This window comes from Drosophila busckii, chromosome 2L (assembly GCF_011750605.1).
Source record: "Drosophila busckii strain San Diego stock center, stock number 13000-0081.31 chromosome 2L, ASM1175060v1, whole genome shotgun sequence".
NCBI classification, from domain to species: Eukaryota; Metazoa; Arthropoda; class Insecta; order Diptera; family Drosophilidae; genus Drosophila; species Drosophila busckii.
In genome coordinates, this window is record NC_046604.1 from 3,544,522 (window position 1) to 3,563,401 (window position 18,880).

General features: G+C 44.0%; 7 protein-coding genes across 9 annotated transcripts; 3 read left to right on the forward strand and 4 right to left on the reverse strand.

The window, feature by feature from the left end:
* Nucleotides 1-287: 287 nt before the first annotated feature.
* On the reverse strand, nucleotides 288-1,684 carry LOC108600288 (oxygen-dependent coproporphyrinogen-III oxidase). Its single transcript, XM_017987763.1, has one exon. It carries the CDS (start codon nucleotides 1,600-1,602, stop codon nucleotides 442-444), a length of 1,161 nt encoding a protein of 386 aa, XP_017843252.1. The 5' UTR covers nucleotides 1,603-1,684; the 3' UTR covers nucleotides 288-441.
* A 342-nt stretch (nucleotides 1,685-2,026) lies between these two features.
* On the forward strand, nucleotides 2,027-4,933 carry LOC108594219. The gene is given in 6 exon segments (XM_017979328.2): nucleotides 2,027-2,125; nucleotides 2,215-2,295; nucleotides 2,540-2,913; nucleotides 2,966-4,278; nucleotides 4,281-4,610; nucleotides 4,671-4,933. Coding segments are annotated over 5 exon segments (2,316 nt in total). The 5' UTR covers nucleotides 2,027-2,125; nucleotides 2,215-2,221; the 3' UTR covers nucleotides 4,896-4,933.
* Nucleotides 4,934-4,938: 5 nt separating this feature from the next.
* LOC108594220 (hydroxymethylglutaryl-CoA lyase, mitochondrial) lies at nucleotides 4,939-6,204 on the reverse strand. Its single transcript, XM_017979330.2, has 3 exons — nucleotides 6,096-6,204; nucleotides 5,575-6,036; nucleotides 4,939-5,515 (listed from the first exon to the last, which is right to left on the reverse strand). The coding sequence occupies exons 1-3, from the start codon at nucleotides 6,150-6,152 to the stop codon at nucleotides 5,042-5,044; spliced, it is 993 nt and encodes a 330-aa protein (XP_017834819.1). The 5' UTR covers nucleotides 6,153-6,204; the 3' UTR covers nucleotides 4,939-5,041.
* A 129-nt stretch (nucleotides 6,205-6,333) lies between these two features.
* LOC108608468 (ZZ-type zinc finger-containing protein 3) lies at nucleotides 6,334-7,820 on the forward strand. The gene has a single exon (XM_017999855.2). It carries the CDS (start codon nucleotides 6,336-6,338, stop codon nucleotides 7,395-7,397), a length of 1,062 nt encoding a protein of 353 aa, XP_017855344.2. The 5' UTR covers nucleotides 6,334-6,335; the 3' UTR covers nucleotides 7,398-7,820.
* Nucleotides 7,821-7,828: 8 nt separating this feature from the next.
* LOC108608467 (ubiquitin conjugation factor E4 A) lies at nucleotides 7,829-11,162 on the reverse strand. Its single transcript, XM_017999854.2, has 4 exons — nucleotides 11,080-11,162; nucleotides 10,213-11,008; nucleotides 9,770-10,158; nucleotides 7,829-9,711 (listed from the first exon to the last, which is right to left on the reverse strand). Exons 2-4 carry the CDS (start codon nucleotides 11,000-11,002, stop codon nucleotides 7,924-7,926), a joined length of 2,967 nt encoding a protein of 988 aa, XP_017855343.2. The 5' UTR covers nucleotides 11,003-11,008; nucleotides 11,080-11,162; the 3' UTR covers nucleotides 7,829-7,923.
* A 733-nt stretch (nucleotides 11,163-11,895) lies between these two features.
* On the forward strand, nucleotides 11,896-13,688 carry LOC108608066 (retinol-binding protein pinta). Of its 2 annotated transcripts, XM_017999257.2 has the most exons (5): nucleotides 11,896-11,990; nucleotides 12,050-12,110; nucleotides 12,319-12,619; nucleotides 12,675-13,047; nucleotides 13,107-13,688. In XM_017999257.2, the coding sequence occupies exons 3-5, from the start codon at nucleotides 12,321-12,323 to the stop codon at nucleotides 13,362-13,364; spliced, it is 930 nt and encodes a 309-aa protein (XP_017854746.2). In that variant the 5' UTR covers nucleotides 11,896-11,990; nucleotides 12,050-12,110; nucleotides 12,319-12,320; the 3' UTR covers nucleotides 13,365-13,688. The 2 variants fall into 2 exon arrangements, with proteins under 2 accessions (XP_017854746.2, XP_017854745.2); XM_017999256.2 differs by lacking the exon at nucleotides 12,050-12,110.
* Nucleotides 13,689-13,792: 104 nt separating this feature from the next.
* Nucleotides 13,793-18,749, reverse strand: LOC108608065 (transport and Golgi organization protein 1). 2 transcript variants are annotated; one of them, XM_017999254.2, is made up of 7 exons: nucleotides 18,477-18,749; nucleotides 16,101-18,302; nucleotides 15,617-16,038; nucleotides 15,434-15,566; nucleotides 14,751-15,375; nucleotides 14,596-14,697; nucleotides 13,793-14,541 (listed from the first exon to the last, which is right to left on the reverse strand). In XM_017999254.2, exons 1-7 carry the CDS (start codon nucleotides 18,625-18,627, stop codon nucleotides 13,851-13,853), a joined length of 4,326 nt encoding a protein of 1,441 aa, XP_017854743.2. In that variant the 5' UTR covers nucleotides 18,628-18,749; the 3' UTR covers nucleotides 13,793-13,850. The 2 variants fall into 2 exon arrangements, with proteins under 2 accessions (XP_017854743.2, XP_017854742.2); XM_017999253.2 differs by having other exon boundaries at nucleotides 15,617-16,041.
* Between the last annotated feature and the right edge of the window lie 131 nt (nucleotides 18,750-18,880).

The following is an 18,880-nucleotide window of genomic DNA, read 5'->3' on the forward strand; positions in this document are numbered from 1 at the left end:
TTAGGTAGATACTTATGTATGTATATGCAAGTATGTATCTATGTATAATCTTTTGGCGGTAGCACTAAAAGAAAATTTAGATACAGAAACTACAAACATAACCTAAAACATCATATATAAATAATGATGAAATCATCTTATCAATACACACAATATAAGTATACATACACAATTTTGCAAGAGTGTGTGTTAGATAAACATAACCTCAATATTATGAGTCATCAAATATAATTTCAAAATGATGAAATAAAAATACGTCACACAATTTCAAAAACGCTTACTTATTATATTCTTTAACAAAATATATGTATATCATAATGTTTATAAATATTGTCGATCCTTAGAAAAGTCTACAAAATTATACAGATGTATGAAAGGCACCCTACTCCCCTTAAAAAATGTCAAAGCATAAAATACATGTTTCAAACTCTTGATTCAAACTTAGATCCAATCTTTTGGATTCTGCAGCACCTTCATCAGTGCACCCTCTTTGGACGTCTCCTTGGGCGCATGCATATACTCCCATCTGGCGTGTAGAGGTAATGACATGAGTATGCTCTCATAGCGGGCACCAGGCGTGTACAGGCCGAACTTGGTGCCCCGATCATAGATTAAATTGAACTCCACATAGCGACCACGTCGCAACAGTTGCCATTGGCGCTCATTGGTGCCATATTCTATGTTTTTATTCTTCTGCACCAGCGGCATATATGACGGTATAACGGCACGAGCACAGCTGGTGACAAAGTCGAAACAAGCATTCGGACTGGGCTCATCCACATCATCAAAGAAAATGCCACCGACGCCACGGCATTCATTGCGATGCTTAATATGGAAATATTCGTCGCACCACTTCTTGAACTTGGGATAGTAGCTGGTGTCGTGCTCATCGCATGCGCTCTTCAGAGTTTTGTGAAAATGACGCGCATCTCGTTCGTCCAGGTAGTATGGTGTTAGATCCGTACCGCCGCCGAACCACCATTGCTTCTTGCCATCTGGCATTTGTACCTCAAAGTAACGATAGTTAAAATGTATAGTGGGGACATGTGGGTTGCGTGGATGTATAACGGCGCTGACGCCGCTGGCAAAGAAAGGCAGCTTCACGCCCATGGTCAGTTCCTTGCCACGGGCGCGCATCTGTTGCACAGCAGCGGGCGGCAACATGCCCGTCACCACGGACACATTGACACCGGCCTTTTCAAAAACATCGCCATCCTGCAACACACAGGTCACACCACCACCGCCTTCCTCCCGCAGCCAACGGTCGACTTTGAACTTTTGGCCACCAAACTCCTCCGCCTCCAGTGCGCGACAGAAGTCGGCCTGAATATCCATGATCATCAACTCCATGCGATGGCGCATGTCATCCTTGTCCCCCAGGAGCTGTTTTGCATCTGTGATAGGCTCCGCCATAAACTTACTCACGTTTAACACACGATTGACCTTTGCGGCCTCTGCATGTGCGTACGTGACCGATGCAAAGGTAGCCAGGCCAAGCCCAGTGCCCAGCACAAAGCCCCTAACATGTTGGATCTTGGTGCGGCGTCCTACATTGTATGTGCCCAAAGACACCAAAGTAAAAGCATGCCGCAATATGTTCATATTGTTCACTATAAATTTATAACTTGCATTGACCTAATTATAACTAAATTTTGTTATCTGTTTTTGCACCGGTTAGTTCTATTTTTTGTTGTGCTCTAATCACTTACACTCATGTTAAAGGTTCTGTTAATTTTCATACCGGTACTGTTATTGCTCTGTTAGAAGTGGCGGTTGAAGTTAGCAGAAACAAAATAATTAGAATAATATTGCAAAATTAGTCAGAGTTTTAATTTATTGGAGAATAATCTTTAATTTGACACATAATCACTGGAATAATAATAATAAGTCTTGTTAAGCAACAATGTTGCCAACCATTACAAAAATCATTTGCTCAATTAACAGAACTGCCCTTAACATTTAAACGATTCTTAATTGCACCACAAGTATCGCTTTCAAATATTACCGACATTTACGTGCGCGTCGATACTTACTTAGTACGAAGAAATCGACGCATTTTAAACCGAGGCTGATGTAAAAATATAATTCTTTCTTTTCTAAATTGACATAAGAAATTATAGAACAAGTGAGTATTTATTGCTAATGCAGTACAAGATTATTGTTTTGGTTGGGACTGTGTTTGACTATTGATTTAATCTGTGTTATAATTTGAAGAGTCAAAATGTCGGGCTTGGAAAAATATCAAGACAATCCTGCTTGGCGTGAGAATCTGCTAAAACATCTGCTTACAGCGCGGTAAATAAATGCATACATACAATACACATACAAATACATACACATATACATATGTACGTTGCAGTTTGGAAGACATGTAGCTGATATTCGTAATTAGTACATACATACAAAGTACATAGAATTGTATTGTAAAGATCGCATGTGTAAACAAATTCTCTTATATTGTAGTGTCACATGAAACAGTGAACAGTATTATAATTTAATGTAAATATATAAATAATATTTGCCTTTCTTTTGTGTACAGACCACCTGTAAAAACCAAACCACCAAAAGAAATAATGGAACAACGTAGCAGCTTGGGTATTGTGTTGGACTTTGAGGCCTTGATGAAAGCCAGGAAGGAAGAGATAGGCGCAGCTGCGAAGCAGACTGAAAGCGAGGCCACGGCCTCAACTACTTCTTCAAGTTTTGCTACCATCCAAAATTATAGAGAAACCATATACGAAACTCGTGATGATGGCATATACGATGAGTCTAATGAGAGTTTTGATGCATTGGAGCGTATGTGCAATAAAACAGCCTCTGATCCTGATAGCACGTTGTTTCACTATTTGCACAGCGATGAAAAGGAACAGGTGTTGGCCATGGCCAAAGAGCATAGCGCGCGTGAAGATAAAAGTAGGTTTTTTTGCGTTATGTACGATTACTTTTATTTAACTATATTTTTTAGGCGGCATGGAAATGAACTCCCTACGCCGCCTATTGGATGACCTGAGCTTCACAGATCAGTTGGATCAGGAGAGTCCACTTAAAGGTATTGAGTGCACACAGCTGGAAGACGTTGAAGCCCCGTCGCGCTTCTGGGACATGGATAACACTATCAATGCTAATGAATCTGGAATGGCGTCAGCAAAAAAGACATCGCCAGTTAAAATGGTAGGACTACTACGACCATCCACCATAATTGAGGCTAATGAAATAGATTTGACCGGCGCATTGTCGGATAAATCAGAAAGTACTACAAGCAACAGCTTCAAGACCGCGGCTACTTTGAAGACAGCCATGAGCACAGATACACTTGCCTCTGGCTCCAGTTGCTATGAAACAGCTGCAGACAATTCATTGGCGAGCAGCACTAAGGACTCTGCAACAGCAACAACGTTGAACGTTGATGATTTGTTTTATGCAGCAATTGGCAAGACAAAGACTCATGGCATGACCACGAAAGAGCATGAGGAGCTCATGTGCGATCTGCAGGAAAGCCTAATGGATATCGCGTCGGCACGACCAAATCAATCGCTTGTAAGCGAATTCGTTGATGAGACCATTATTGAATTATCTTCGTCTAGTGATGAGGAAGATGAGCATGAGAATGTGCAAGAGGTTATCAAGCTGGAGGAAAGCTTTGAGGATAATGAAAATAACTTAATGCATTTTAATGATACCATGGAGCAAAATGAGCCTGAATGTGAACAAGATCCTATCAAACTTGAGCAAAGTGTGGAGGATAAAGAAAATAAATCAATGCATTTTAATGATACCATGGAGCAAAGCGAGCCTGAATGTGAACAAGATCCTATTAAACTTGAGCAAAGTGTGGAGGATAAAGAAAATAAATCAATGCATTTTAATGATACCATGGAGGAAATGGAGTATATGATACAAAAAGGCTTGGAGTACATGAAGGCCAACATTAAGCCTACAACTTCAAAGCCAACGACTCCCAAGCTAACAACTCCCAAGCCAACGACTCCCAAGCCAACAACTCCCAAGCCAACAAATCTTAAGCCAGCCACTCCGAAGCTGGCCACTTATTCTCCAAATATATCAAAGCAGAGTACATTTATTTTGTCACCCAAAAAAAGCCAACGCCCACTCCAACTTCAACTCCTACAGCATCGCCAATGCGTCATTGTTACAACAACAGCAGTAGCAGTATCGGAAAATCTAGTAACTATAGCAGCGGCAAGAAGAAGTTGCCTACAACGCCCAATACGCCACGATATGCCCTCAATATGGAATCGGAAAAGCCCAGAATATTTAAACAACCTTCGTCCATTCCTATGCGTCGTGCTGTGCTTAAGCTGAACAATCAGTTTGATAACATTGTAAGTCCCATACGCGCATATACTCACAAGTCAGGCACTGCTCCGCTCATGAGCATGTTCCGTCCCACTGGCAATTGCAATGAAGTATTTAGTGATTTAGAGCATAGTGAACTGGAGCTGGAATCGCGTCTTCATCAAATTAAACATGGCCAAGCCCAAGCAAAATATGCTGGCGCTGCGAATCCATTAAAAAAGAACCTGGAGAATCTAATGCCCAATATGCCGCTGTTGCCCAAAAAGGCATACATATCCAGTGAACTGAAAGAGGTAAGTGGGCACTGTCCAAACCAACTCAGTTGGCAGCATATTAATATTTTATTTCAACAGATTGTTGATAAGCGTACGCCTATGCCAATGCCAAGTGTACCACAGATACAAAAGTATCTCAATTCAGCAATGGAACCTTCGGTGATGCGCCATGAGGGCAAAATAAAGCTGCCTGGCAATACTGTTTCGCATATTCCACGCCGTCCCAATCAAAGTTTAGCTGATCTGTCACTAGCCTCTGGCGATGTCTCACTATATACCATAAAGGATGCGCAAAAGTTTTAACGCTGCCTAGCTGTGAATTCAAGAAACTTCAATTTGCGTTATGTTTTAATTCAACAAATAAACATTAAGATTACACAGACAAATCAAAAAATTAGAAAACTAGTAAATGCCAACGTTTGCTTTGTAGACTGTAGACTGTTGCCACTTTAAGCCTTTCCCGAGCCCTTCCAGGCGCGATTCACTTTCGATTCACTGGGTCTACCCAGCTCGCCGCATATATAACGTCCAACATTGATCAGTTTATCCAGATCCACACCCGTTTGCAAACCCAAGCCATGCAGCATGTATACCACATCTTCGGTGGCAGCATTTCCGGAGGCACCGCGAGCATAAGGACAACCGCCAAGACCCGAAACTGAAGCATCAACAACCCGTATGCCATACTCCAGCGAAGCGAGTATATTGCAAAGCGCTTGTCCGTATGTATCGTGGCAGTGCACAGCCAATTGCTCGGCAGGCACAGCACGCGTAACTGCATCTAACATGCGACGCATGCTACCGACTGTGCCGACGCCTATGGTGTCGCCTAGTGAGATCTCATAGCAGCCCATATCATGCAATGCCTGCACCACCTTGACTACAGCCTGGGGGTCTACAGCACCTTCATATGGACAACCCACCTGGATAAAATAGTTATTATATTTAAAGTATAAGTGCCTATGTAATAATCTTTTCTTACCACTGTTGAAACATAACCGCGAACACGCACGCCATGCTTTTGTGCTGCAGCCAGTACTGGCTTGAAACGCTCTATAGCTTCAGCTGCCGTACAGTTGACATTTTTCATGGAGAACGCGTCGGATGCGGCGCCAAAGACGGCAACCTCCTCAGCTCCTGCGGCTAGGGCACTTTCAAAGCCTTTTAAATTGGGTGTCAGCACGGGATAGCTAATGCCAGGCAAGCGATGTATACCGCGCATAACCTCAGTGTTGTCACCCATTTGCGGCACCCATTTTGGGCTAACAAAACTGGTAGCTTCTATTGTACGCAGTCCCGTTTCGGATAAACGATCGATAAGCTCTATTTTGACTGCAGCTGGCAGCAGTTTTGCTTCATTTTGTAAGCCATCTCGGGGTCCAACCTCCACAATGCGCACTTGATCCGTCGAAGATTTTTGTGCCAAGTGCCTGGCAGCATTAGACTGCAAAAAAATGTTAATTTATTGATAATTAATTATAAATGCATTAATCACATACTTACAAAGCCTCCGCGCTGTATGGAGCGACAAGTAGGCGGTAAATATTTTGCAAATTGCATGCCTATATAAAAACTACCTGTTGTTACGTCTACTATTGTTGCTAGCTGTTAACAGCTGTTGCTTATCTTCAGATCATAGATAACAGTAGGATTATCGTTTTAACTATCGCCAAGTAAAAAGCAGTACTTATCATTTTGCATTCTTGTAATCGACAGCACTAGTTAAGTACGGCCACTCAGATCATGGCGACCGAAGAGAGTAAACAAAACATAAACAATGAAAACACTGACATAAATGATACCGACGACGACGATGATGTCTTTCACTTTGAGACAGAGCACCTGGCGCTGCGTGGTAATCAATGTTATACAAACTTGTTGCGCACAATTGCCATGTTACAGGCGCAGCGAATACGAGTGCATCAGCAGATCGACGAGCTGGAGCAAGCACGCAGTTTATACTTGGAACAGCCACAACTTTTGTTAGATAGACTGCGTAACAATGAGCCCATAATTTCTGACAATTTAATAACTACTGTCAAGATACCGGAGCTGCCAACGCTAAAAATGCTGGATAATGAAATAAAAACTGAAGAACCTACAACAGCAAAACCAGCCGCCAGCAGTGAAGAAAAGGAGTCAAAGGATGTGAGCAAACCTAGAAGCCATTTGTGGACCAACGATGAGCAACGTCGCCTAGAGCAGTTGCTGATTGAGTACCCACCCGAAGAGGTAGAAATGCGACGCTTTGGCAAAATAGCCAAGGCGCTGGGAAATCGCACGCCGCAACAAGTCTTCAGTCGTGTGCAAAAGTATTTCCAAAAACTACACGATGCCGGCATGCCAGTGCCTGGACGCTTACCCAAGTACAGGCGTGCGGGCACGCTAACTAGACCCAAGTTTAGCATGCGGCGTTCCACATTCTTTCCGGCACAGAATATAGAATTTCAAATGCCCGAGGATGACTATGGACTGGATGAACTAGTGCCAGTAGCGCCTTCACCGCCAGCTATTAAAGTTGAAGCAGCCGATGATGAGACAGATGCGAAACGCAAAAAGCAGCTGGTAGTGAAAATATTGACAGCTATAAGGGATGAGAAGCTGCTCAGCGAAGATGGCTACAATCCTGATCCACTGGCACCCAGGTGTGCCGAGTGCGAGGAGTCGGCAATAACACGCTCACGCTGGCGCTGCAATAGTTGCTATTGCTATCTGAATCTATGCGGTGATTGTCTGGCAGATCAATTGTTAACCGAACGCTTTGAACACTTATCTCATGATGTGACTGTAGAGCAGGAGCCATAATCGGCAGCTAGTATTATATTACGAAACTACTACAGACTTAAGATATAAATGTAATATATGTGCCAAACCGCCCACTTCGCAAGTCCACAAAAAGGACAAATAATGTTAGATATGAATAATAAGAAACTCTTGTATCTATACATTTATAGTTATATATTTACGGCTTATGAAAACCGTCATTGTAACGCTTTAAAGTTGATCAAACCTATTTACATATATATGTATATTGAAAATTTAATATGTATAATTGTATTACTGCACACATGTTGCTTAACTATAAACCCCAAGTAGCCAACATTGGAATTATTTATAGATTAACACTGAAATTAGTGAAAATTGCAATAGCTCGACTATTGCCAAAATGGAATTACGGGAAAACACACACATATATATAATTGACATTTTAACTATAAATCTTTGGCTGAAGGTTTTCAACTTTTGGAGCGAGTAGCGCCATTGCGCTTCCCCTCAATCCATTGCTCAATCTCCAGCTTGAGCTTTTCATTCGACTTGACCTTGTCCATGGTCAGAGGTTCACGATTAAAGGGGGATCGGTTTGATCGCTTAGCAGATGACGCGCAATGGTCGAGCGATCGACAGTAACATTCGAGCTGGGCAGCACCACAGGATCGGTCATAAGTGTGGATATAATCGGATCTAAATACTCTTCGGGCGCATCGGCCAGCAGCTCCTGCTCCACTTTATAGTCGGCGCTCATCTTTTGCACCTTTAGTGCAAACTCAGACATGTCGCCTATAAGCTGTCCACCACCAATGCGTATTAATATATTCTCCGCATAGCCAAAGAGCTGATCGCTATAGGAGCGTCCATCTTGCGAGACAGCCAGGCAAAAGCTATTGTCGGTGCTTAGATTAATATAAATGTGCGCAATCTCTAGCACCGTCTGGGCTGGATCAAACTCAAACTCCTTCTTGTCCTTGACCTTGAAGCGTTCTCGCCGCGGTCCGACCAAATGCAACAGAAAATAGTTGAGCATGGCAGCAATGCGATCCACCATGCTGTTGTGACAGAAGATGCTCTTGATTTCCGTGGTCAGCAGCTTCAGAATGTTGATGGTGTCGCGGCCCAGGATGTTGTCAAAGCGGGCCAGCATGCCTAGATGATGCAGATTTGTGGTCTGCTGCTGACGCTCACTATGCGACAAATTGTTCCATTCGCCTGCGTCCTGCGCCTGCTGCAGCTGCTTGATTTGCTCCAGATTGGATAACGATTCGTCTAGTAGAAAAATGGCATCATTGATGAGCAGATTGATGAAACGCAAAAACAATGGCGGTTCAATGGCCTCCATGTTGGACTCCGCCTCAGTGGCCAGCTGCCTAAAGGACTGCACATGCTCCTCCTTAGTCCACAGAAACTCCATAATAGCATACATGGGACGGCGATAATTGAACTTTTGCTCAAACTGCACCGACTGTCCGGTCATTTCAATGCTTACAAACACATTAAGCAGACTGCGCACCAGCTGTAAGCGATCCGGATGACTGTCAAAGATGTGCGTATGGAATGATTTTCGATTGTTGGTTGCGGCCTGCGAGTTGGGCAATAAAAACTCCAAGGCATCCGCTAGCTTGGCGCGCAAATGTGGATTCTTTACCAGCTCAGCACTGCCCATGAACAGCAGAATCATCTTGAAGAAAGCATCATGTGAGCTGGCGTACATTTGTATAAATTGATCGCCCGCAAAGCTGCGACAGAAATTTAAATACGCAGCAATGTTGTCTATAATGCACTCTGGCACACTTTTCATATAGGGCGCCACAAAAGGCGGCGAGAGCGAGAGCAGCTCCAGATTGCGCAACAGCTGTGGTGCAAAGTCCTTCTTGTCCAGTGCCGTCTCGTAGCTTTCACGCGGCAGCATGGCAATCTCTGTTAACCAAATGGCCGAGGCTTCAAAGAACTTCAGTATGGCGGTGTCATTTTGTGGCTCGGCGAGGCCATTGCGTATGCAGAGCACCTGCTGCATTTGATCCTGCAGCATGCGAAATAGATTTTTGGTTAAATCATTGTTGGGATCTCGTGTGGCAACCTCTTGATATGCGTTTTGGGTATTCTGTAGCTCACGCATCATGCGATTGAGACGCTCAATGCAGGCGCGATTGCCCAGCTCAAAGGCTTTCTGTGCCATGTAAAATATCTCGGTAATAAAATTGTATTTCTCCGCTGTTAGACGCTGCTCGCCTTCCTCAGCGGGCAGCAAACAGGTTTCTTCGTAGGCCTTCAGCATGTGCACGCCCTTGGCCTGGCGGTCGCTGGCCTCGGCAACAGCGCAATAGGTGGGATCGACCAGCATCACCTAGCAGAAATTACAATTAGTTTTTTTATTTTAAAATTGTAAGTAGTAGTGGACATACCTTTAAGGAGGGCGCACAGAGTGGTGCACACAAACGCATTAGAACAGCACTTAGACTGGTCATAAATGCATCACTGGCAGTGCTATGCACAGTTTGCTCTAGATTCATATTCATGGTGCTCCATAAATGTCCACGCGCCACATTTGCATCCAAGCAATTTGCAATCCATTGCAGTGTCTTCTTCTTGGTAGCCGGTGACAGCACAAGCAGCTGCTTCATCAATGCAAACATAGACTGCTGATGATGCGCCAACAGCCCCCAGAGCGATGGGTCCGATTGTTGAGTTACTAGCGTAATTTCACGAAAGAATTCATAGGGCGCATTTTGCCACTTGGGCATAATCGAAATGCAAAGCAACTGACCAAAAAGTGTATCCATGTATTCGCCACCTGCAAAAGCTTGAGCTTAATTCACCTGCAGCTTAGGTTAAAGTAAAAACTTACCTTTTGCCTTGGGATTTGGTGTGGTATAGTCAATGAGCAGCTCGCCTAGCATGCCAGCGCGTTTGTCGCGCACAAAGAAGCCCAAAATCCAAAAGATGTTCTTTTTTATGGTAATTAAATTTTCTTTAACCAATTGCTTGTGCAGATCGCTCAGCATGGGATAAAATATGGCTTTCAGCGCACCCAGTGCTTCCAAAGGTTCGTCCTCCTCGATCACCTTACAGGCCACACGCACCAAAAACTCCTGAGTGCTGGTATCATGCTCATCGGACTGCTCAAACAGCTCCAACCATTGTGCTGCAAAGGATTGAGGTGCAAACAGTTCAGGCTGACGCATGCAAGTGCTGGCATTGTTAAGTATCAACTCTAATATGCGCTTGCAATGCTCCTTCTCTTGATCAATGCAGTTACGCTGCAGCTGCTCGCATCTGGTAAAAGCACCATACAAATACTGCATAGCGCGTGTCTCCGCGGCCTCTTCTTGGCTGTTGGCGCTGCATTGACTGTTTGAAATCAAGTACTTTGAGGCATCACTCAGCATGAGACGCTCGAATAGCGCATGGGCCAGCAACTCCTCCGTCAATGTATCATCTGCACTGTTGTCGGCCACAATCACTTCAGCCAGGCATAAGATTGCTGTGTTACGCTTGCTTTGCACATCTTTGGCCAGCTCATTGTTTAGTGTGAAAAGCAGAATTTTTTCAATCAGCTGCTTGGATACGCCATTGGGGTTGGGGCCACTATTCAGCAGCGCCGCAAATGGATTTTCAGTTTCTTCAACACTGGTCATGGTTGCCTGCAACGCTTACAAGTTTAAGTTACTTAATTCGAGTTTAATTTAATTAATATATTCGTAATTTATTTTACCTGTACAAAAGAAAAACAACAAAATCACAGCTGGCCTGTTTGCGTTAGAGCTGTGCGAGCTACGATAAGTCTTATCGGTATACTGTAGCTGCTACAAAAAAGCGACAGGTGGAGCTCTATATGGCGCCATTTACTGATTTACAAATATGAGTTACAGAAATTCAAATTTTATAAAATTAAAATTTCAAGAAAGTGTGAATACGCGCAAGAGTTCATTTGTAATATTTGTTGATAATGCTTTTACCTTTCTATGGAATTCGCTGTCTTATACTGTTATCAAAGCCAAATTTATATACGTATACTTGCATTATCAATTTGTTTCCTCAATTATAAGTCTATTTGAACTAGAGTAACCTTCCATAAATATTTGTTTATAAATTTGAATTTAATTGCAGTAAGATTAAAAGGTGCAACAAAATTTATTTGACCCGACTTGACGTCTCTTAAATCTGGATTGTTCAATTACTTAAATGAATTGTATACACACGTGTATGCTTCAATGTTGTAATAGGCATGCATGCTTGGCTTAGATTTAAATGAAATCTAGAGCACACGAAAAATTGACGGTAAGGTTAGGTCACAGTAAGCCGCAGCCGTATGCACTCAAATATCCAAAGCCAATTAAGACAATCAATTGTACAAAAGTACAAGCCCACCCGCAGCAATTGAGTATCCGGCGCCTGTTGCAGTAGCTTGAACATTGCAACTGATAAAAAAGCGACTTCGTGTGCGATTAAATCGGCTTTTGATCAAGAAAACCTCAACACGATTAAGACAATTCGTTGATTTGCTTTATATTTGGTATCAGTTGTTGCTGCCTACTGCAGCGGTAAACACGCGTAATTACAAATACGGAAAAATCGAAGCGAAATTACAATTACATGCTTGCCTAGTTACAGTAACATACATAAGTACGTATACAGTTATATTCGTGCTTATTGGATTTTAATTAAAGCAAATACAAAAATAGACTAGGCCCCGTGCAATTTGAGCGATTATCGATAAGACGTTTAGAAAGAAAAAAATAAGAAGTAAATATTTATGTGTGATAACATGGCGTATGCGTAATTTTATGTAATGCATAAGAACTGTATATGAGAGTTTTAAACAAATAATACAATTCTGCAGAATACCAATGCAAACAATAGGTATTGGAATTTATGCTTACACGGCGTATGCGTAATATATACAAAACATTAGCTGAGCAAGAGAACTTTGTTTATTTTTGTTCAATTGCAGAAATGAGCATACGTCCCTTAAAGCCACAGCTGCAAGCCATTGCCAACAAAGAGCTCAATGAGCCAAACTGTGTGACGCCCGACATAGAAGCTCTTAAGGATTGGATAAGCAAGCAGCCGCATTTGCGTAGCTGCACCGATGATCAGTTTTTGTTGGCTTTTCTGCGGGGCACCAAGTTCAGTCTGGAGCGTGCCAAAGAAAAGTTTGACCGATTCTATACGCTGCAGGCGTCCATACCAGAGGTCTTTAACGAAAGGCGTTTGGTCAACGACGCGTTGGTGCTGGAAATAGTGCGCTCTGGGTAAGAATTTACAAGCTTTCCAAGATGCCCAATTAATTATTTTCTATAATTTAAGCATACTGCTAAAAATACCGCAGGCTGAGGACGATGCCGGCCCTTGCGTGTCCATTATACGCGTTGGCGCCTACGACACCAGCACATATAAATTTCAGGATATTATACGCGTTGGGTCCATGTTTGGTGAAATTATGATGTTTGAGGACGACAATGCCACTGTCACCGGCTATGTGGAGATTATGGATATGAAAGGCATTACGGGCAATCATTTGTTTGCTTTGCAGCCAGAACTGCTTCGTAAGTTTGCCACCTATGCGGATGAGGCAATGCCAACGCGTCAGAAGGGCATACATTTTATTAATGTGCCTCAAGCCTTTGAAACAGGCTTCAATACGCTGCGCTCTTTCTTTCCGGCAAAGATTAAAAATCGCGTAAGATACACGCAATTAAGCTTATCAACTTTTATCAATTTATTTATTTCAATTTGCAGATTACGGTAAGCTCTGATCCTGCGGCTATCTATGATATAGTGCCGCTAGCGCAACTGCCATTAGAATATGGCGGCACCAATGGCATTATACAGGATATAAGCAGCGTCATGGAAACCAAGCTCGCTAGCTATGAGAAATATTTCGAAGCCGCACAACATTTTGGCGCCAATGAAAAATATCGTGACTTTAGCTATGCCCAAAGCAAAGGCTCAATCTTTGGAGCAGTAGGTTCATTTCGCAAATTGGAAATTGATTAAAGCAAGGCACAACAACAGCAACAATAGTAATAATAATAATAATAATTACAAACGCATTAGACAAGCTTATACTTGGATTAGATAAACGAGTTGTATTATCAACTAATAAATGCTTTGTTTAATAATGTATATATTTTGTTTTGTTTTCGCATATTTTGGTTTATTTGTTGTAGATTTCTCTATTTACCGTTGAGCCAACAAATTTGCTGTTTCTTCTATTTTGCCAACTGCTTTTAGTTCTATTTAGTATAAATTGAAATTGTTTGTGTGTGTGTGTGTGTGAGTTAGTTAGTATGCCTGCTCAACGCTCTTAGCCGTAGTTAAGCCAATAATCATTAATAAATATACATAGATTTGAACTAGTTTTGAGTTTCTGCAACTACACGTACATAATATAGGTGCTGGCCTATTTTGTTTTTTGTTTTTTGTTTTTTTTTTTTTGGGATTCAACCAGCTTTTAGTGAAGTACACATCATGGCCGCAGTTTCATACTTCGTTGTGAGTCCGCGAGCTCTTGTGGCGCGCTGGCGGCGGCGGACTGGGTGGAGGGCTGAAGTCAGTTTCGGTATCGTTGTAGTTGTAGCGACTGTCCGATGGTGAGAGCGAGCGATATGTACGTGGCGAATGCATGTAATGATCCCGATGATGATGATGCTCTCGGCCCCAGCTGCCGCTGTGCCGCCTGCTGCGGTCCATGCCGCGATCATCATCATCTTCCTCATCGTAATCATCATAGTCACTGTAGTCATCACGCGTTGTGGGCGGTGGCGACCGCATGCGTCCCAGTGGGGGTGGACGCGCGCCGCCTACGCCAGCGCCGGCGGGTGGTAAAAATGGCGGCGGCAAACCCATAAATGGCGAGAAGGGTGCCGGCAGGAATGGCAGTGCATTGGGCATATTAAGCAAACCTGGCGAGCCGGGCAACGGCAGCGGGGATGGCGCGTTGTTAAGCTCGGTCGCGGTAGCATCCAGCAGTATATCGCTGACTGAGCCGCTGGCCATGGCGGTCAGCTTGCGTCGAAGTCCAGCCGCCTCAGCCAATGCCTCCTCACAGCGTCGCTCCGATTGACGCGCTGCCAGCCAGGACTCATGCGCACGATTCTCCAGCGTGCCCATCTGTGCCTTATGCGAGGCAATCTGCGCCTCAATCTCTGCACGCAGCTCATCATTCTGTGATCTGTTGTAAAGAACAGATAAATATTGAATACCTCGCCAATTGTAGTCAACTTACTTGAGTGTTTGAATTTCATTCTTCATCAGCGTCTGCGTTTCCACTGTGCTGGCATTCTCACCCTGATGCTGCAGCCACTTGGCCTCCTGCAGGCTAAGCTCCCTACAAAAATATATATGTTAATATATGTTTAATACTTAATTTTCTACACCAACTTTTGCAGCTGCGTTTCCTTTTCACGGAAGTAGCCCGAGAGCACTTCTAGACGCGTTTGCGCCTCGAGCTTGTCCCGCTCGGATTGGTTAAAGTCCTGCTTCAGTTGCTCCACATCGCTGCTGGATTGCTGTAGCTGACTTTCCACGCGTGCCTTGGCACCCACTTCCTGCTCCAGTTTGGCTTGCAAGGCAACAAATTTCTGCTGCGCCGCATTGAGCTCACCACGTGACTTAGCTGAGCTAATGAGCTCTTGGATATTGGCATTGCTGCCCTTCTTTAGCGCACTGAGCGCTTCTTCTAATGCCTCAATCTTGGCCAGACTAGTCTGCAGCTCGCTTTGCGTTTGATCATGCTTGGCGGTTAGCTCCATGATCTGCTGCTGCAGTCGCTGCATTTCATAGTTGCGCGCCTCTAGCGCCTTGGCCAGCTCTTGCTCCGTTTCCGCTTGCATTTCCTCAATGCGCGTCTGCAGCTTGGCCTTTTCCATTTCCAGCTCATAGTTATCCTGCTGCAGAGTCTGCATTTCACTAGTTAAACGTGCCGTGGATTCGGTGTAAGTATACTGCATCTCGCTGTTCTCACGACTTTTCTCTGCCAAGCTGCCATTGATCTCTATGATGATCTCTGCGGATGCAAAAATTTGTTAAAATGCACTTTTATATTTTTTATATAGCAAACATACTCTCTTGATCATTGAGCTGACGCTGCAGCTCCTCCACAGTGCTCATAAAGGCCTCATCGCCATTCTGTCCGTTGAGCACCTCCGACAACATTTTGTTCAGCTCCAAGCCCGCTTCCGCCGCATTGTCCAAGTCCTAAAACAGAATTTGTTTACAAATTTATACAACTTAGTTGGCGTACTTACCTTCTCCAAGGCGCTCACTTGCTCCTGCAGTTTGCCCTTCTCATAGAGTTCCGTTTCTAGTTCCTTCTTAAGCGCTGCCACCATATCATTCGAGCCAAATGAATTATCCTCTATGCTGGCCAACTTATTGCGCGTGTGCGTCAGCTCATGCTTCACCAGCAGATTCTCCTTATGCGAGGCCAACAAACTGCGCTCCAAGTGATTCAATTTAGACAACAAAGCACCCTCCTGACTGCTATTGCAACAACAATAGTAGGCGCATATGAAGAACAGCGATGAGGCAGCCGCTATAACTACGCAGGCCAACAACAAGCTATTATCCAAAATCTTGGCGGCCAACACTTCAGCAAAGTTGTCCAAACTAATGCTAGCGTGGCAATTTGGAGACATGGTACGCTCACAGTGGCCCTGAGGTGCTTCAGCTGCTTGATAACGAAATTAAAATAAATTTATGTATAAATTAAAGCTTACTTTGCTTGCTCACCTTGACCTGATTGGATTGCTGCTGGTACTGGGGCATCCGGATAGAGCAAGCGATGTAGTTCATCATGTCCGGCAGGTTCTTCAGCTGGCTTATCACCTTGATTGCTTATAAATGAATTAACCGTGTCCATAATTGTGCTAAACAGTCCCAGGCTTAAGCCAGCGTCTTCTTTGATAGCTTCAGGGCTTGTTGTGGGCAACGCCAAGGGTTCCACTGAGCCCACAGCACCGCTAGATACTAATGACTCAGGCTCTTTGGGCGGAGCAGGCGTGGCTGTCGCCTCATAAATGTCATCATAAGCTTGCTTTGTGTCCGGCGTGGGCGTGGTCTGCTCCATTGACAACTGTCGCTGCTCCTCTTCTCGCTGTCGCAGCTCTTCCGCCTTCTGTTCCCGCTCTTGTCTTTGCCGCTGTGCTTCCTCTTCCTTTTCCCGCTCTTGCTTTTCTCTCTGCTCTTGCTCCAGTTTTTCCCGCTCTTGCCTCTCTTGCTGATCTTGTTTTTCTTGTTTTTCGCGCTGTTCCTGTTCCTTTTGCATCTGCACTTGCTTTTCTCGCTGCTCCTGTTCTTCTTGGTGCTGATCATGCTTTTCCAACGTTGCCTCTTGCTGTTGTTGTTGCTTCAGTTGCTGCTGCTCCTGCAGCTGCTTGTAGTACTCATTGGGATCCTTAAATTGTTGTTTCTTAAATAGCGGCGGCAAACTAGCTGGTACTGGTATCCGCTCGCTTGGCATGGAAGTCGTGCTTTCTACTGCATCCATTGGTTGTGGCTTTGCAGGCGCAACAATTTCTTCCACTTGAGGTTGGTCAGCGGTTTCATTTGGCTTTGCAGCTGTCCCTTGGAGCTCTGAAGCATCCTTAGCTTCTGTTGTAAGGTTCTGAGGTTTTGGTTTCTCAACTAGAGGGTCGGCGACTTGAGATTCCGTGTCATTTTGGGGCTGCTGCTGCGTTGCGTTCACTGCCTCTTCAGCAGGCTTTGTCTGAGCTTCAGTTGTATTCGAAAGCTTTTCCTCTGGTTTGCCAGCTTCCACGCTTGTTGCATTAGCTTGGTCTACAACATCTTCAACTTTTTCAAACTCAGCTTCTGGCAACTTCAATTTTTCAGTCTCGCTGACTGATGGCTCAACTATTGGAGCTTCAACTGGCGTTGGAGGGCTTGCAATTGGAACTTCCTTGTCCTTTGGCACAGCCACCTTCGGCAGCTCAATAAGCTGCTCTACAGGCTTTACCTGCTCTATTTTTGGCTGTTCCCCGTTTGCAGTATTTTCCGTGGTGGTGGTTTCAGTAATTGATATAAAGGCAGCATTTACCGCGGGCTCTGTTTCGTTTTGCTTGCTGTCCACAATTGCATCTACAACTGCTTCAACTTTATCCACAGTCTCTAATGTTGGCTTCTGCGTAACTGACGATGCAACTTCTTCAGTACTCAATTGCTCAGTCTTAACATTGTCCACCTTAACTGGTGCCTCGTCTAATTTTTGCGCCATGACATCTACTTTGACTTCGTTAGCTTTGCTATCAAGCGATTCGTCATCGTCTTCGTAAACCTCCTCTTCTTCGTAGTCGTCAAATTCATAATCGTCGTCGTTCGTAGCCGTGGGCGCTGCCAGCTGCTCAGCAGCTACAGGCTTTGCCTCATCTAATGCACTTTTGGATTGATTATGCTCACGCTCGCGCTCACCGACTGAAGACAAGGAATCCAATGGCAGCTCCGTGCCATCAACTACTTGTAAATTGGGTTGCACGGGTGTTATGGGCGTTGAAGCTTCGCTGCTGCTTGCCTGATCCTGCTCCGTTAGTATGGATAGCTGTAACGTGTCCAGCGGCGATGTTGTTGTGGTGCTCAGTTCATCAGTTGCTTCAGAGGCATTAAGCACGGGCGGTGCTTGCTCGGCAGGTACTGCTGCTGCTGCTGGTGGAGATGCTGCTGCTGCAGCCGGAGTCGCTGCTGCTGGTGTAGCAGATGTTGGCGGCCATACAACTGGCACTGTAAACTTGAGATCCTTTTCGTTTATGTTAATTTTCTTTTCCATAATAAAATCCTTGTTAGCATAGCCACGACGTCCATTGATCTCTACACCCCATAGTTTAGGATTGCTGCCGGCACTCTTGGACATTATCCTTACCGGGGAATTGATTTTAAAGGACAACATGCCATCTTCGGAGCCAATATATTTAATTTTGGATATGCCCATAGAGATGATTCCTGTAAAACACACACAAAACAAAATAATTTTGATTATGAAATGTATTATGCGTACATTGCCCAATTCTTATCGTTAAACGGTCAGGGGTAATTCATTGAACGGCTACAAATGCATATATACATAGATTTGTAAAAATACTACACCCTAAGAAGTGAGTAATTTGTATTACTTACGTTCACATTTTTCGTCAGCGCACAGTCTTTGGTCGGACAAAGCCCACGTAGTTGGAAGACATGAAAATGAAAGTGCTAATGTTATGGTCAGGTAAATGGCACATTCACTCCACAGCTTGGTCGTTTGGGCGTTTGCGTGTGTTGGCCGCATTTTGCATTGTTCGCCTGCACTGTTTACAATGAGAATATACTAAATTGCGGCTATATGCTTTTACAATCAGTGTGCAAAATTTTTGTGTATAAAAAATTTCTTCACATTAGCTGAGTTGGCTTTTCGTTATAATGTTACCGTTAGTGGTGTACAAAATTATGGAAACATCGATAGATTCACTATAATTAGTGATGGTATCTTATAAAGCAAAGGAGCTGTTGTTGGTGGGCAAACAGTTCACAAATAAATGTAA

Excerpts from the sequence above, each read along its gene's own strand:
- LOC108608065 (XM_017999253.2), bottom strand. The coding sequence starts at position 18,627 with ATGCGGCCAACACACGCAAACGCCCAAACGACCAAGCTGTGGAGTGAA. Across the intron at positions 15,567-15,616 it reads AAGTGAGCGCCTTGGAGAAG|GACTTGGACAATGCGGCGGA; the intron begins GTAAGTACGCCA and ends ATTCTGTTTTAG. Across the intron at positions 14,698-14,750 it reads AAGGAAACGCAGCTGCAAAA|GGAGCTTAGCCTGCAGGAGG; the intron begins GTTGGTGTAGAA and ends ATATTTTTGTAG.
- LOC108608467 (XM_017999854.2), bottom strand. The coding sequence starts at position 11,002 with ATGACCAGTGTTGAAGAAACTGAAAATCCATTTGCGGCGCTGCTGAAT. Across the intron at positions 10,159-10,212 it reads ACCAAATCCCAAGGCAAAAG|GTGGCGAATACATGGATACA; the intron begins GTAAGTTTTTAC and ends AAGCTTTTGCAG. Across the intron at positions 9,712-9,769 it reads TCTGTGCGCCCTCCTTAAAG|GTGATGCTGGTCGATCCCAC; the intron begins GTATGTCCACTA and ends AATTTCTGCTAG.
- LOC108600288 (XM_017987763.1), bottom strand. The coding sequence starts at position 1,602 with ATGAACATATTGCGGCATGCTTTTACTTTGGTGTCTTTGGGCACATAC.
- LOC108594220 (XM_017979330.2), bottom strand. The coding sequence starts at position 6,152 with ATGCAATTTGCAAAATATTTACCGCCTACTTGTCGCTCCATACAGCGC. Across the intron at positions 6,037-6,095 it reads CCATACAGCGCGGAGGCTTT|TCTAATGCTGCCAGGCACTT; the intron begins GTAAGTATGTGA and ends ATTTTTTTGCAG. Across the intron at positions 5,516-5,574 it reads GCGGTTATGTTTCAACAGTG|GTGGGTTGTCCATATGAAGG; the intron begins GTAAGAAAAGAT and ends TATTTTATCCAG.
- LOC108608468 (XM_017999855.2), top strand. The coding sequence starts at position 6,336 with ATGGCGACCGAAGAGAGTAAACAAAACATAAACAATGAAAACACTGAC.
- LOC108608066 (XM_017999257.2), top strand. The coding sequence starts at position 12,321 with ATGAGCATACGTCCCTTAAAGCCACAGCTGCAAGCCATTGCCAACAAA. Across the intron at positions 12,620-12,674 it reads CTGGAAATAGTGCGCTCTGG|CATACTGCTAAAAATACCGC; the intron begins GTAAGAATTTAC and ends CTATAATTTAAG. Across the intron at positions 13,048-13,106 it reads CGGCAAAGATTAAAAATCGC|ATTACGGTAAGCTCTGATCC; the intron begins GTAAGATACACG and ends TTCAATTTGCAG.